Here is a 15,233-nt window from a genome sequence, read left to right as displayed (position 1 = left end):
TGAACCAAACACCTTTGGTCCTGGATCAGCTGCTTGCAAGGCAAACGCCGCTGTGCTCTCTCTCCGGGCCCCAGAAATTACTCTTAGCAAGCCCTTTCTGCTGTATCCATATGCTATGTCCATCTACCATGTCCTTAATCATGGGCCAGCTGTCATGTCTGTTGTATTCATCTGTCATGTCCCCTTTTGTGTCCTATCTGTCGTGACCTCCATCAGGGCCCATCTATCACATCCTCCCTAGTGTCCTTCTCTAGATAGTTTATTCACCTTCTCTCCTCACTGCCCAGCCTCACCACCGTTTTCTCCTTACGGTGACTCATTCACACCTGAAAATTAAAGGAACTGCAGTGAAAAGCAGCTGATAGTAAATTCTTGGTTTAGTTTTAGGATCTGGGCTATGGTTCCACACAGAGAACCAGGTAGATTATTTTTCCCTTTAAAAATGCAAGCTGCATGGGGCCCGGAGAGATAGTATGGAGGTAGGGTGGTTTGTCTTGCATGCAGAAGGATGATGGTTCGAATCTTAGCATCCCATATGGTCCCCTGAGCCTGCCAGAATCGATTTATGAATGTTGAGCCAGGAGTAACATTACCCATGTTTTTGGGTGTGACCCAAAAGCAAAACAACAAACAAATAAACAAAAAACAAATTCCAGCATGTTGCATTTTGCCTCTTGTTTTGCAAATCTATTTTGATGACTCTTTTCCTGCAAAGAATGCCTTTCTTGTGTTGATTGCTGCACAGCATCTCATTGTGTTTGGGACCATAAACCCCCTTTTGATGGATGATGAAATGCTTTCCAGGCTTTACTTGTCACAAATGAGGCTGCAACAATTTTCCAACTATCATTTTGTCGTATTACTAGTAGATCTGAGTGGAATTGCTGGGCCAAAGGACATGTGCATTTGTAACTTTGAAAAACAGCAGCCAATTATATGCCCCAGGTTGAATCCATTTAACTTTCTGGCAAATGTACTTTTACTTGAACTTTGCCTATTTGACAGTCAGAAATTGTAGCGCACCATAGTTCTGTATTTGACTTAAGCATTTAAGATGTTTCAGAGCAGGGCCAGAGCGATAGCGCAGCAGTAGGGCATTTGCCTGGCATTTAGCTGACCCAAGATGGAACTAGGTTCAATCCTTAGCATCCCCAAGCCAGGAGTGATTTCTGAGTGCAGAGCCAGGAGTAACCCCTGGGCATCACCAGGTGTGGCCCAAAAAGCCCCTCAAAAAAAAAAAAAAAAAAAAGATTTCTAAGAGCATCCGTACTTCTGGGAGGTGCTGTGCCTCTTTTCCTACTAGGAGTTGGACCACACTGGGCTGCTTTCAGGCCTTGCTTCTAGCTCCCGTGTTTGGTGGCCCCGTGTGACATCAGGAATTGAGCTGAACCTGGGCTTTGTGCTGCAGCCTCTCTACCCAGCCCCTGCCTGATGGTCAGCACTCACTGGCCAGGCTTAGCACACATGTTCTCCACCCACCAAGCTGGTACTCTGAATCCCTCCACCTTATGGAGCAGCTCTTACTCCTCCTAACTTTATCTGAAAAACTTGGTGGTTTCTTTTTATACTAGTGAAATTTTATGGAGTACATTTGATGCCCCTTTGCTGCTGGGATTGACTTGGTATATATAAGTATTTGAGCTGGGGTTTCAGCCCCATTTGGGAGGGTAGGGTGGGGATAATCAGAGTTTCTTTACTTTTTGGGGGCTTTGAGGGGGTGGGCCACACCCAGTGTTGCTCAGTGGTTACTCCTGGCTCTGTACTCAGAAATTACTCCTGGAAGATTCAGGGGACCCTCTGGGATGCAGGGAATCAAAACCAAGTCGGCCATGTGAAAGGCAAACACCCTCCCTGCTCTCACTCTGGCCCCAGCATTTATTTCTTTTAAATTTCGGTTGGGGCTATAGAACTCCCAGCACAGTGTTCGTGGGACCATGTGGTATCTACCGGCATCTGTGCTTGGGTTGTTTGAGCCATTTCCCTGCTCCAGGGTCTTGATCCCCTTGATGCTGTGGGCTAGGAAGTGCTGGCAGTTCCCTGCTAGGCTTTAGTAGTGTCGATAGTAGGCCATGTCTGATATTTTTCTGTGGAGGCCAAAGTTAATCTAATCATTGTTGACCCCACAATAGTGATTGAAATATAGCCTATTTCTGAGCATTGTTTTCAAACAAATTGCAGAGGTGTTTTTTGGGGTTTTTTTGTTTGGTTGGTTGGTTGGTTGTTGGTTTCTTGGGTCACACCCGGGGTTACTCCTGACTATGCTCAGAAATCGTTCCTGGCAGGCTCGGGGGACCCTATGGGATGCCGGGATTCGAACCACCATCCTTCTGCATGCCAGGCAAACACCTTACCTCCATGCTATCTCTCTGTCCCAAAATTGCAGAGAATTTTAAATTGGTGACTAATGAATAAGGTTTATCTACAAAAATAGTCTAGTAGAGAGAACTACACTTTAAGGAACACTTTTATGAATGAATGCCATGAAACTGGAGAAAGGTTTTCCTTTCCTCTCCTTCGCCTGGGTTGCCTCTGAGGCTCCTTGCAGAGCCCAAGTTCTGAAGGCGTGAGGTCGTCAGTGGTAGCTAGGGATGCCTGCTGGTGTCGGTCATGATCCCTCATGGCATCTGCTCTCTCCCCATTCGTTCCTCCTGGTCTGGCCCCACAACTTCGTGTCTATTTGCCATTGCATATCACCTTGGCTCTCCTCGAAGGGGGCTGTTGGAACTCCCCTTCCTGCCATGGGTCTGATGAGCAGGGAGCCCATTGTTGCCCTGCGTGCTTGCTTATTCAGCTCACCTCTCCAGTCATGTGCCTCTTTCAGCTGTGATACATCGCCCACATATCGGTGGTCCCTCTTCTCTTCCCCTTCTACAGTGGTTCTCTCGCCTGGGGCTCCTGGGAACCTGAGAGAGGAAATCCAGGGCATACTCTGGCCCTGTGAGTCAGAAGTTGCAGGAGCAGGCCTGGCATTTCATGCTGAACTCAGTCACCAGCTGCTTCTGATGCGCTCCAAGTTCGAAGAACAGTGCCTCGTGGCTGCAGTCAAGACTGTCCTGAGTGAACAGTGGCTGGGTCCACCGGGAGGCCGCAGCATTCGTTAATACTGCCTCCATCAGCCAGTGATAATTAGGTGCCTGGTCTATGCTGGCACTAAACTGGACGCTGTCTGGGCCAGGCAGTGGGGCTGGCAGTCCCAACTCGATTCTCTGTCCAGAAGTCCTTTCCCAGAGAGGATGGGCAACATTGTGCTCATTGTGCTCAGTATAGGTCAAGTCACAGAATCCCAGTATTCCTGCATCTCTCCCCATACTTAGAAATGCCCCTCATTATTTAAGAGCTTAAGAGCAAACAAATGCTTGTTTCCTTCCGTATTGAGGCCTCAGCTTCCAACACATGTTGATGTTTACTCAACAATAAGATGATAAGAGCTAAATAGCCTTGTCTTGTGTCGGGTGCTATTTGAACACCTTGATCTGAAGAACTTGAGTTGGGCTGGAATGTTTTTTTATCTGTTTTCCATGGTGGGGAGGCTGGTTTGGGAAGGCAGATGTGTGTCGCCATCCCCAGGGCAAACACGAGCCTCTTGATTCCTTCCACTGTGCTCTCCGTGTGCACATGTGACAGGCTTCACCCTGAGCTTTTCTGAGGTGTCATTTCACAGCTTTCTCAGGGATGGGAAGAGGAGTGACTCTCCTAGGGGCCCTTGCTGGTGGCGCTCAGGGACCCTAGTAGTGCCAGGAATGAAGTCCTGGTCTTCTGTGCTAAGCCTGTACTCCAACCCTCTGGACATCCGCTGACCCCACTCTGTAGTTCACAGGTGGCATCTTCTGGGCTTTTGCTTTCCCTGATTTCAGGCTGTTGTGCGTTTAGGACTGTGAGTGCTTATAGAGAAGCTGGTTCCTTTTCACTATGTTTGCTGTGGACTCAGAAGGTGGCGGTCTCCCTGCCCTGCGGTCAGCAGACTGGACTTCTGCCAGTTTTACCAGAAATATCTTTGGGCCTTGCCTTGGAATGCAACAGCCGCTTGGCCCTGACCCTTGGCCACAGTCCATCCTTCGAACTTTGAGGGGCCCTTGTCCCTTTGCCCTCTTGTGGCTAGCTTAACACCTGGTGTGTTGAGGGCTATTTACAGCCTGGAATTCAGTGGTTTCTCCCGACTGTGCTTGGGGCACTCTATGGGGATTGTACCTGAATTTCCCTCATGTAGACCCTGTGTTCTGACTCCAAGTCCTGGTTCCTTAGTGTATGATGTCCATGTATGGCTTGAGCTGTCTCCCTGGTCCTTAGTGAACAGTAATGGAGTTTCTGGCTGAGGTTTGAGAACACTTGGTGTGGGCTAGAACAGTCATTTCATCAAAAGTCACACCTGGGTATAGTGCACTGCAGAGAAGAATCACCCAATCTTTTCTACACCAGACTGCTGGGCGGCATCCTCTGGGTTGGACCCAGACCTACACAGTGCAGGGCATCTGCTCCATCACCGTCGCCACCTCTCTGACCTTGGAGTGCATGTAGTGGCTCACTTAAAATCACTGCTTTGCGGGGCCCGGAGAGATAGCACAGCGGCGTTTGCCTTGCAAGCAGCCGATCCAGGACCAAAGGTGGTTGGTTCGAATCCCGGTGTCCCATATGGTCCCCCGTGCCTGCCAGAAGCTATTTCTGAGCAGACAGCCAGGAGGAACCCCTGAGCATCGCCGGGTGTGGCCCAAAAAACAAAAAAAAAAAAACTACTTTCATTGGTTGGTTTGGGACCATGCCCGGCAATGCTAGGGTTATTCTGCACTCAGGAAATCTGGGTGCTGCCCAGGGGACCTCATGAGGTGCTGGGCAGCATCTTGAGGGCAAGTGAGAGCTCCATTTGGCTCCTTATCCAATGCTGCCCTGACCCTGAGAGGTGACCTCCCTTAGCGCAGAGGGCAAGCACTCAAGCACAGCGCCAAACAGCAGGGCTCCTTGTGGGGTTAGCACCTCTGGGTATCTTCTCCCTGCCCCTCTCCTGCCTTTTTTTTTGCAGACAGGTAATTGCAAAATCATTTATAATTGGAAACCCTTGCCTCAGTCCACTTCTTTGTGAGGAAGTTTATATTTAGTATTAAAGCTCGTAGCTGTAGGTTTTAGTTCTGTGACTTTTCATCACATTAGATGAGAAATGCTTCGAGTGAAGCAAGTGTACAGCTGCCAAGTGTTGGCTCTGGGGGGTGGGGGTGGACAGTTGTCCAGCCTCCGTTTGCTGCCGCTTCTCCACCGCCTCCAAGCCTGCTGACCTGCTAACCTACATTCACCAGCAGCAGCCGGTCCCATTACACTCTGTTGCAGTTTGACCCGTGGAGTCAAATGTTTTTGTTTCAGGACTCAAGACTTTAACCTTGAAAACATTACTGAATTTTGAAAAGCTAATTCTCTGAATTGAGGATATATATTGGTTTTTGGGTCACACCCGGCGGTGCTCGGGTTACTCCTGGCTGTCTGCTCAGAAATAGCTCTTGGCAGGCACGGGGGACCATATGGGACACCGGGATTCGAACCAACCACCTTAGGTTCTGGATCGGCTGCTTGCAAGGCAAACGCCACTGTGCTATCTCTCCGGGCCCGAATTGAGGATATTTTGGGACTCATTTTTCCCAGAATTTCTAAAAAAGCGTAACATTGATAAAATCTCCTCTCAGTTCTTGTGCGAGCAATTGGAACGGAGTTTTAGAACTATGCTGCCGGAAAATAGATGCACATGGAGCAGATCAGAGCAGGAGCAGTATTTGAGGAATGAAACTTCAGTTCCAGCTGGAGCTACCCCACTACGCTGGAATGCTCACTCAGTCCTCTCCATAGCTTTCCTGCCCCTCCCCACCCACCCTGCTGAAACAGCATCCACCAAAGGTGCTTGCCTGTGGAGCACTTAGATTCTACTTCCTCACCTGCTCCTCACCTGCTGTGTCACCTGCATCCCTGCCCAGGCATTTCCTTAGCGACAGCAGCTGGGCTCCTTGCACAGGGCTTCACTGGTCACTGGCACATTTTTCTGTTGCCATGTGCTAGTCTGTGCTATGCTTTGAAATTTCGAGGATGGTTTTGAGAAGTTTTCCATAGCTTTGGTTTAAAATAAATTTGCACGTTTTGAGTTCACCCCACATGCCGTGATTCTAACCCCAGGTGGGCAGGTCTGATGCAAGTAGGGTAGCTGCAAAGAATGAATAAACCAAGCCTGTCAGGAGAGAGTCGTGGAGTTAGTTTGCTTTTCACCTCCTGTGCACTAAAGCCAGCCTGACTTTTCTTTATTCTCCCAGTCCCAACCCCATGGTGGGTGGGGGGTTTAAATGATCCAGGTGGGCTTTTACATATCAAAGGGGTAGGTCTAAAGGAAAGAGGAAAGTGGGGGACCACCTTTGTTTTGAGTTAGTAGCTGGGTATCATCTTACACTTTAGGGTTTGGGAAGACTGATGGCTCAAGGTTTAGAGTGTAGGATCTCAGGCATAGTCTCTGGCCCTGCTTGGCCCCCTGAGCAGTTGGAGTGGTCTCAGCATCTCCAGGGTGCCCCTTTGTCCTCCCTGAGAAGGTTGGTTGTTTTTGAAGCCTGTGCTTTTTTTCTTTGGGGGGAAGGGTAATGGGATTAGGGTTAATCCAGCTCTACATGGGTCACTCCTGGCAGTGTCAGGATTGGACATTACCCCAAGAGTCAGCTCACTCCTGACTCCTGACTCCTCACATCCCAGGTGGATGCTAGTGGTCCCTGAGTGTACAGCTCTCACTGCAAGCCCTAAACACCACTGGGTGTGGCTCACTAAATCTAAATGCCCTTTTGAATAACCACTTTCAACGTTTTGGGGGCTGTCCCTCTAGGTTCTTTTCTTTGCAGATAAAAATACACATAAGGGGCTGGAGAGATAGCATGGAGGTAAGGCGTTTGCCTTGCATGCAGAAGGACAGTGGTTCGAATCCTGGCATCCCATATGGTCCTCCGAGCCTGCCAGGAGCGATTTCTGAGCGTAGAGCCAGGAGTAACCCCTGAGCGCCGCCGGATATGACCCAAAAAAAAAAAAAAAAAACCCACATAATACAGTTCGTGGTCCAAACTATGTGTGGAGGGCTGGGGATTGAACACAGACAAGCACTCTGCTGCTGAGGCACCAGATATGGGGCTCACACACACAAGGCTCCCGCTTTATTGTTTTCTGTGGGAGTAGGGGGTCTTCACCTGGCAATGTTCATGTGCTGTAAAAAACAAACAAACATACTTCCTTTCACTTTTGCTTATTTCAGGGGTGGCGAACAGGATTTTACCCTCACTCAAAATGGCAAAATGCAATATGTGTTTAATATATTATTGTTAAAATTATATGCTTTTGCGTGAATATTTGTCTGTTTTGGCAGGTCACTGCGTGGTGTGGCTCTCTGACTCTGTTTAAAAGTTTGGCTCTTTGTGTCGAACTTGTTCGCCACTCCCCACAGTGGTGCGGTGCTGCTTGCACCCTTCCTGTAGTTGCCATATATGCCCAAGGTGGCCCGAGTCACACTCAACATGTGGACAGAGTCAGACTCAGGTTTCTTGCCTGTGAGCCCGCACTATCTCCTTATCCCCTGCTCACTCCTTTAATGTGCTTTCAGTTAGGGGAGGGGTTGGCCACAGCCTCTGGACCTCGGGGGTCTGGGCTGTGCTCAAGGAGCCCCTCTAGCAGTGCTCGGGAGACCAGATGTAGTGCTGGGTTTCAAACTGGGCTCAGCAGCAGGACAGGACTGGCCTCTTGTTTAAAGCTCGCATGTAATATAATTGAAGGATGTGTGCAAGTGTCACTGCAGATCAATTTGTTTTTGTTAAGGCCACCCTGATGGTGCTCCTGCATTTGGGGATAGCCAGGACGGCTTTCAGAAGTGCTGTGCTGAACCCCAGCATCTACCCAGCCTGGACTTGCAGCCTAGTATTGCTGGGAGGGGCCCTTAGTGCCAGCGCAGGGCCGGGTACAGGGAAGGAGCTTTGCTCAACCTGCCAGTCTACAGGCAGTTGGGCTCCATGCCCGGGTTGGAGCATCCTGCCCCTCCCGTCCCATGTGTGCCAGTCTCACCAGTCCACATTCCCACACCGACCATGGTGTTGCCAGAGCTGTGCTAATGTGGATACTTTTCAGATGCCTAAACTTGTTTTTCTTCCCCCTATAGTTCTGTAGGAGAAAAACATCAGATCCATTTGAGGGTGCTCCCGAGGCGGCCCGAGGCAGTGTGAGCCCCCCTTGTTTTTAGGTTGTTTGGGGGGCCAAAACTCCCAAGTCCAGAGTTCCTGAGGGGCCTTAAAGCTGGTTGAAGAGCCAGGGAGCTGACAGACTAGAGTACAGTCTGCAAGCAGGCAGCCTGGTCTCCAGCCCTGATGCCACCAAGTGGGTCCTCCTGAGTGGGTCCTCACTTCCCCTGACGGGAGATTTTCAGCTCAGGCAATGAGGTCTGGTCCACCCAAGACTAGCTCAGTTCAGGGTCCAGCATGAGTCACTTGGCCACCTGTCTCTGGTTTGTCTCCTTTACTTGCGCAGGCTGTGTTTGTGTTCTGTCATCTCTTAGTTATTACTTGCTTTTTTCTTTGGGGGCCACAACTGGTAGTGCTCAGGACTTACTCCTGGCTCTACTTGTGATGGTGCTTTAGGGAACCATATGTTATGTCGGGGAGCTAACCCTGACAAGTGCCCTACCCAACAATTTCCTGTGGCCAGAGAGATAGTACAGAAGGGAGGGGAAGGTGCTTTGGCAGACCCAAGTTCAGTCCTTGGGATCCCAAATGGTCTCCTGAGCCAGGGAGTGATTCCTGAGCGCAGATCGAGGAGTGACCCCCCTGAACATTCCAAGTGAGGTGTGGCTTCTCGCCCCCAAAAGTGTTTCCCCCGTGCTAGAGTGTTACGTTAATAGCAAAAGTTGGTTAATCACAAAAGTTAGTAACAGCTAACTAATTAAGCATAGTTAATTCTAAGTTCAGTGCCCCCTTGGGTGGGTGACCACCCTCCTTGGGCCTCACTTTCTCTTCAATTGAGTAAATAAGGGCCAGATCATTTTAGAGCGTTGTTGTTATTGATGTTTTGGCCACACCTGGTGGGCTGTGGGACCGTATAGGATGCTGGGATGGATGGACCCTGGGTCCATGCAGAGCAAGCACCTTCCCCTCTCTATGCTGTCCCTCTGGTTCCTTTATGGCCTTTGTAATTTGATTTGGGGGCTCTAAAGAGGATTTGGCCTAGAACAGAGCTTTCCCTAAGCACTCTGCCGATATTACTTGCAGCTTGAGTCAGAACATCTGAAAATCATCTGTGTGTGGTGTCAAGCACAGGACGCTCTTGGGTGGTGGAAATGTCAGGAAAGCAGTAGCAGAGGAGTAAGAGACGCAGTGGAGCTGCTTGGAAATTTGTGTTTGGGTTTTTGGGCCTCACCCGGCGGCAGTGCTCTGGGGTTACTCCTGGCTCTGCTCAGAAATCACTCCTGGCAGGCTCAGGAGACCATATGAGAGGCCAGGGATCGAACCCGGGTTCACCCCGGGTCAGCCATAAGCAAGGAAAACTCCATACCCACTGTGCTATCACTCTGGCCCCTGAAAATCATCTTTTGCCAACCAATTTATCACAACTCTTTAGCAGATCAGAGCTCACCTACACTTCTCCCTTTTTAAAGGGATCTTTTAAAGAAAATTATTTTCTAAGAATTTAAAATGTGTCTTTTGCAAAAATGAAAGCATTTTGTCTTTCATTCCTTTGAGATGTTATTCCTTAAGGAACAGGAATACATACTTCTCTGCATATTTACAGAAGCACTTATTAAAAATAGGTCATTAGAAGATGTCAGCATTTTAATGTGATGAGATCTAGTATTAGAATGTGTGCAAATTGGAACTCGCTCATGTTTATTCATAGTTCCTTTTTAATGAAGAAATCAGTGTTTCATTAACCCTACTGGCCCAGACACCATGGACACTGCCGTGCTAAGCTCGTGGTTTGCTGCAGCCAAGGCTGCCATGGCACAGCCCAGTGCCTTCTTTTTTCCCTTTCTAGTGGAGACTGTGAAGGCAGATTTTATTTCTTTTTTTATTTATTTATTTATTTTGGTTTTTGGGCCACACCCAGTAACACTCAGGGGTTACTCCTGGCTATGTGCTCAGAAGTTGCTCCTGGCTTGGGGGACCATATGGGACACCGGGGGATCGAACCGCAGTCCGTCCAAGGCTAGCGCAGGCAAGGCAGGCACCTTACCTTTAGCGCCACCGCCCGGCCCCAGATTTTATTTCTAAGTGAAGAGTGGCCTGGGGCCAGGATAGGTCAGGGCCTGGCTCCTCCTCATGCCATACCAGCCTCCCTGAAGCCCTTCTCCAGCAGGAAGGGAGCTTGCTTTACACTTGGCCGACCTGGATTCCATCCCTGGCATCCCATAGGGTCCCCTGAACACCACCAGAGTGGCCCCCAACTACCCTCCTAAAAAGACTTTCTTCTGGGGCCGGAGAGGTGGCACTAGAGGTAAGGTGTTTGCCTTGCAAGCGCTAGCCAAGGAAGGACCTCGGTTCAATCCCCCGGTGTCCCATATGGTCCCCCCCAAGCCAGGGGCAATTTCTGAGCACTTAGCTCAGTTTGATGCTGAGCATCAAATGGGTGTGCCCCCCCCCCCAGAGAGAAGTATTTTTTCTTGCAAACAAGTGTATATATTCATACAAGGAGTATGAATTTTGCTGGACTCATCTTATGCAAGTCAGTTTTATTTTACTTTTATTTTCTGGTCATGCCGCCATGATTTGAAGCTAAGCTATTGCCCCATGAATTATCTGAACCTTAACGTCTCACCTGCATTTGGGAGGTAGTTGGGCTCTGGTTCTCTCTCTGACCCACTTCTGTCACACTGGAAAGAAGCCCTGGATGTGTGGCACCGCCCCTCTCCCCATGACATAGTCTGCTGTGCCAGTGCCGGCATGGGCAGCATATCCAAGAACCAGGGCGTGGAACCGGGGAGGGAAGGTAACAGCTTGTCATGGAGGGTTTGATGAGGAGAAAATCTGCTCTAAAAAAAACCTGCTTTTGCTGCTGCACTTTCCTGGGCAGCTGGAGTGGGCAGGACAGTACTGCGTCTCCTTTGGTTCTTCTCTGACCAGAGAGTGTGCAAAAGCTGGTGCTGCTTGCTGCCTGTCTGTGGCAGGAAGAGGAGGACAGGAGAGGAGCTAGCTTTTTCCTCAGGGAGGGGCCTTTGAGGACCAGGTGATGTGCTGGGGCTTGACTGGTCAAGCAGTCCTACGAGAAGGTGCTGGGAGCAGACAGGCCCTGCCTGAATCTGGGCCGCCGCTGCTGAGCCAGAATATCTGATTCCCACCTGAGCCAGCATCGAACTGCAGTCACGCGTGATGAGGTGTTACCTCAGATGTTCTCCTCAGAGCCAAGTGCACCAGAGGACACTGGGCCGGGATTTGGGCTAGCACACCTCCCTCCTCCCAACAGCTCATCCCCTGAGTCTGAGAGGGGTGTGGCAGTTCACAGAGGGGCTGGGAGACTGTGAGGCAGTTTCCCAGTTGTGCAAGCTCTGAGGTCTTTCCTCTCTTGCTCTTTTCCTTTTCTTTTTCTCTCTGCCTTCTCCTCTGTCCTCGGCATGGGGTCGTAGGGAACCAGACTTAGGGCCTCACACATGCAAGTTAGGGTCCTGTGATGAACCACACTCACTTGCTCCTTCTGTTCTGGTTACGTGCTCATCCTTCTTGCACAGCTGTTGACTGTTACCAGAAGACAATTTGCCCTTGTGCTGGTAATGGTCAGTCTCTGCACAGTAGAGGAGGGTGTGGGAAATGAGGGAGAATCACTGATGCTGGTGATGGATAGTTTCCTTCCCACTGGGGTAATGTTCCCAGTCCAACCTGAGACTTGGTAAAAATGAGTCTGAGGGGCTTTAAATGCTACCAGTGTCAGAGTGCAGATATCTGGGGGTTGTGGCTGCACTGAAGGAGCAAATGGAGAGGGCTGGATCGTGCAGGTGTTCACATAAAGAGCTGATTTTGCTTCCATTTCAAGATGGCGGGTTGGACCCAGAATTGGCATCTGTACAGTGTCTTCTAGCCAATAGTTGTTGGGGTTTTTTGGAGTTACTCCTGGCTCTGCATTCAGGGATCACTCCTGGCAATGCTTGAGGGACAATATGGGATCCTGGGGGTGAAACGCAGGTTGGGCACATGCTGGACAGGTGCCCTCCCCACTGTGCCAATGCTCCAGCCCCTTCCAGCTGGTGTTCCCTGAATGCAGATTACAGACCTGTGCACAGACTGCACCAGTGATGTCAGGAGTCAGTTATTTCCCTCTTTGTTGAAAAAAGCCTGGGTTCCGTGGCTGAATGTTTCTCGGCTGAAATCATCACCTGCTTCCTTCTTAGCCTCCACTTAGAAGATCTGGCATTTTCCAGGTTTCCGCCAGGACAACCTGCTTGGTGGGGTCTAGCCAGCCTGGAATTTCCATGCCTGAGTAGGTTGTTTCTCCCCTTAAGAAAACCTGGAACAATCTTTGTATAACACCATTGACTTTGGACCCCAAGTTTCCCCAGCCCATTCATTTTGTTTTTGGGCCACACCCAGCTCTGCACAGGCCTTATACTCCTGGCTGTCCCCTTGATCGCTTCTAGCATTCTTTTTTTTTTTTTTTTTTTTTTGGTTTTTCGGGCCACACTCGTTTGATGCTCAGGAGTTACTCCTGGCTAAGCACTCAGAAATTGCACCTGGCTTAGGGGGACCATATGGGACGCTGGAGGATCGAACCGCGGTCCTTCCTTGGCTAGCGCTTGCAAGGCAGACACCTTACTTCTAGCGCCACCTCGCCGGCCCCACTTCTAGCATTCTTTTTTTTTTTTTTTTTTTTGGTTTTTGGGTCACACCCGGCAGTGCTCAGGGATTATTCCTGGCTCCAGGCTCAGAAATTGCTCCTGGCAGGCACGGGGGACCATATGGGACACCGGGATTCGAACCGATGACCTCCTGCATGAAAGGCAAACGCTTTACCTCCATGCTATCTCTCCGGCCCCCACTTATAGCATTCTTAAGAGACCACATGGGGTTGCAGGGATTAAACCCAGGAGCCCCATCAAGGCAACTTGCCCTAGCAGCTTGCTGTTCTATCTCTGATCCTAAGTTCCCAAATTCTTTTTGGTGGAGATGGGGGGGGGGGGTTGTTGCGCCGCATCCAGTGATATTCAGGACTCACTCCTGGCTCTGCACTCAAGGATCACTCCTGGTGGGGTTTGGGGGGACCATAAAGGAGTCCAGTTCCACTGCATGCAAGGCAAACACCCTCCCCTCTGTGCTCTTGTGAAGATTTAGACCTGAGGATACAGTGGGGGATGGGAACTGAGGGCCACACAGCACTTTGGGAAGTGTCTTGGGTATTTGTTGGAGGTGTCCCTCTCCCACCAAGGTAGCCCTAGAAACTGCAGTTGGCTTTGCGACCCCTCACCCCCGCCCCTGATTTGGTTTATTTGGCTGCTGTGTTGTGGGTGTGGGTGCAAGTCAGGTTATGGAAAGGTGAGCTGTTCAGGTTCCAAGTCACTTTGTCAAGAAAGTGCCTGTTTGGGACTGCTTTGTTTTGGGGCCACAACTAGTGATGCTTGGGTTATTCCTGGTTCTGCACCCAAGAAAGCACTTGGGACCCATTCTGCAATACTGAATCTAAAAGCCACAGATTCTCCTGAAGTGCGGGAGGAAGCGGACTTGAAGAAGCGGTTGTGAAACTGTTGGAAACAAATTAAATCTGTCATCTCATACTGGCCTTGGTGTATCATGAGGGCTTTGGTAAAATGCTAACAACCAAGTAGCTCTGTGTTCAAAGCTGAAACCACATGCAGGAGTGTAAAATAGTGTAACTTAGATTTCTCGTCTCAACGTGCTCTTGACCGTGTGTATTTTTCTCTCTCTCCTCCAGGCTGCGGACTTGAGTAAACCAATAGATAAAAGGATTTACAAAGGAACACAGCCTACTTGTCATGACTTCAACCATCTAACAGCCACAGCAGAAAGTGTTTCTCTCCTAGTGGGCTTTTCCGCAGGCCAAGTCCAGCTTATAGACCCCATCAAAAAAGAAACTAGCAAACTATTTAATGAGGAAGTAAGTAGCACGTGACCTAGCTGCCCCTTTAAGGATCTCAGCGTCCTTCCCACGGCCATGGGCCTTGTCACACTCCCAGCCTCAGCCCTTTCCCCTCTTCACTTGTCATACATACCTTTGTATTCTACACGTTTAAATGGGGTGAATTGATTTGTTACTTTTTCCTACTCTTATTGGGGGTAACTTTTTGTTTTGTGCTCTTTTTTGTGGACTGTGTAGGTTTCTTAGAGGGCATCTTAAAACTCAGTAATGGAGCTCAGGGCAGGGTTGTAGTTGAATATCACTTAGGTCAGAAAATAAAGAATCGCTGACTTTGTTTACATCATTGGAAGTTTTGTGCACAGTAAAGAACTTGATAACATTTCCTCGGGCTGTTTGAATCCTAGCTGAAGCCTGTGTGTTTTTGACGAACTTTTGGCGAAGGACTAGTTCTCTGCTCATGAAAATATTTGCTGTAGATCACCTTTAACACAGTTAGAAATCCTGGCATTTCAGTCAGATCACATGACGAGTTCTTGGCAGTGCTGTTGAATGATCCGGCTTTTTGTGGGCTTGGGTTTCACTCTGGAAGGAGCCTGCGGCTCTGAGCTGTCTGTCCTGGGGTGTGTCAGGACTGTTGGCCCTGGCATGGGTGGAACTGATGGCCAGCTGGGCTCTTGGGGACCCACTGATGAATGGCCAGGTTGTTAGGCTCCGGGGGACTGACATCTGGGCTGTAGAGGACCTGCTATTGGCCGGCCTGGTTGTCAGGGACCCACTGTGCTGTAGTTGGCCTGCAAGCCTGGTTTCTGTCTCTCTGAGGCCTCCCCTTAATGTGGCTAGGGTCCGCTCAGATTCAGTCAGCTTCTCTCTCCAGAAGCTGAGCAGCCTACTCTGGGTGCATGGTTTAAGGACAGGACGGATCAATTTTGATTTTTAGGAAATGTACTTGGGGAAGAAAACGTGACACCTCATAGTTAATACTCTAGGATTTTGCAGTGGTGAAGGGTGGCATTGCCTCTGACATTATGTGTGTGTTGGAAGAGAAGGTATGCCATCTTCTCTTCCAGCTCACCAGAAGCAAAGCTTGCTGTTTGGACTGACAGCCATGTCAGTTTTTCCATACATCATTTGGACATTGATGACAAAATTTACATTTAAAGCCATTTTTATATTTG

The 15,233-nt window shown here is 49.5% G+C and overlaps 1 protein-coding gene and 1 long non-coding RNA gene across 3 annotated transcripts in view; both read left to right on the top strand.

The window, feature by feature from the left end:
* The window catches only part of LOC126033372 (uncharacterized), a 56,305-nt gene that overhangs the window by 24,344 nt on the left and 16,728 nt on the right, over window positions 1-15,233 (top strand). The gene's annotated exons all lie outside the window — the stretch shown is intronic.
* The window catches only part of WDR20 (WD repeat domain 20), a 46,377-nt gene that overhangs the window by 19,705 nt on the left and 11,439 nt on the right, over window positions 1-15,233 (top strand). Inside the window, exon 2 of one of the 2 annotated variants that reach the window (XM_049790352.1) lies at window positions 13,894-14,076. The exons of the other annotated variant lie outside the window; for it this stretch is intronic. Coding sequence (XP_049646309.1) covers window positions 13,894-14,076 — 183 coding nt within the window. The remainder of the gene's footprint in view (window positions 1-13,893; window positions 14,077-15,233) is intronic. 2 annotated transcript variants of the gene reach the window in all.

The sequence above is a fragment of the Suncus etruscus genome, chromosome 17, assembly GCF_024139225.1.
Source record: "Suncus etruscus isolate mSunEtr1 chromosome 17, mSunEtr1.pri.cur, whole genome shotgun sequence".
NCBI classification, from domain to species: Eukaryota; Metazoa; Chordata; class Mammalia; order Eulipotyphla; family Soricidae; genus Suncus; species Suncus etruscus.
This window is presented reverse-complemented; position numbering and strand designations above follow the sequence as displayed.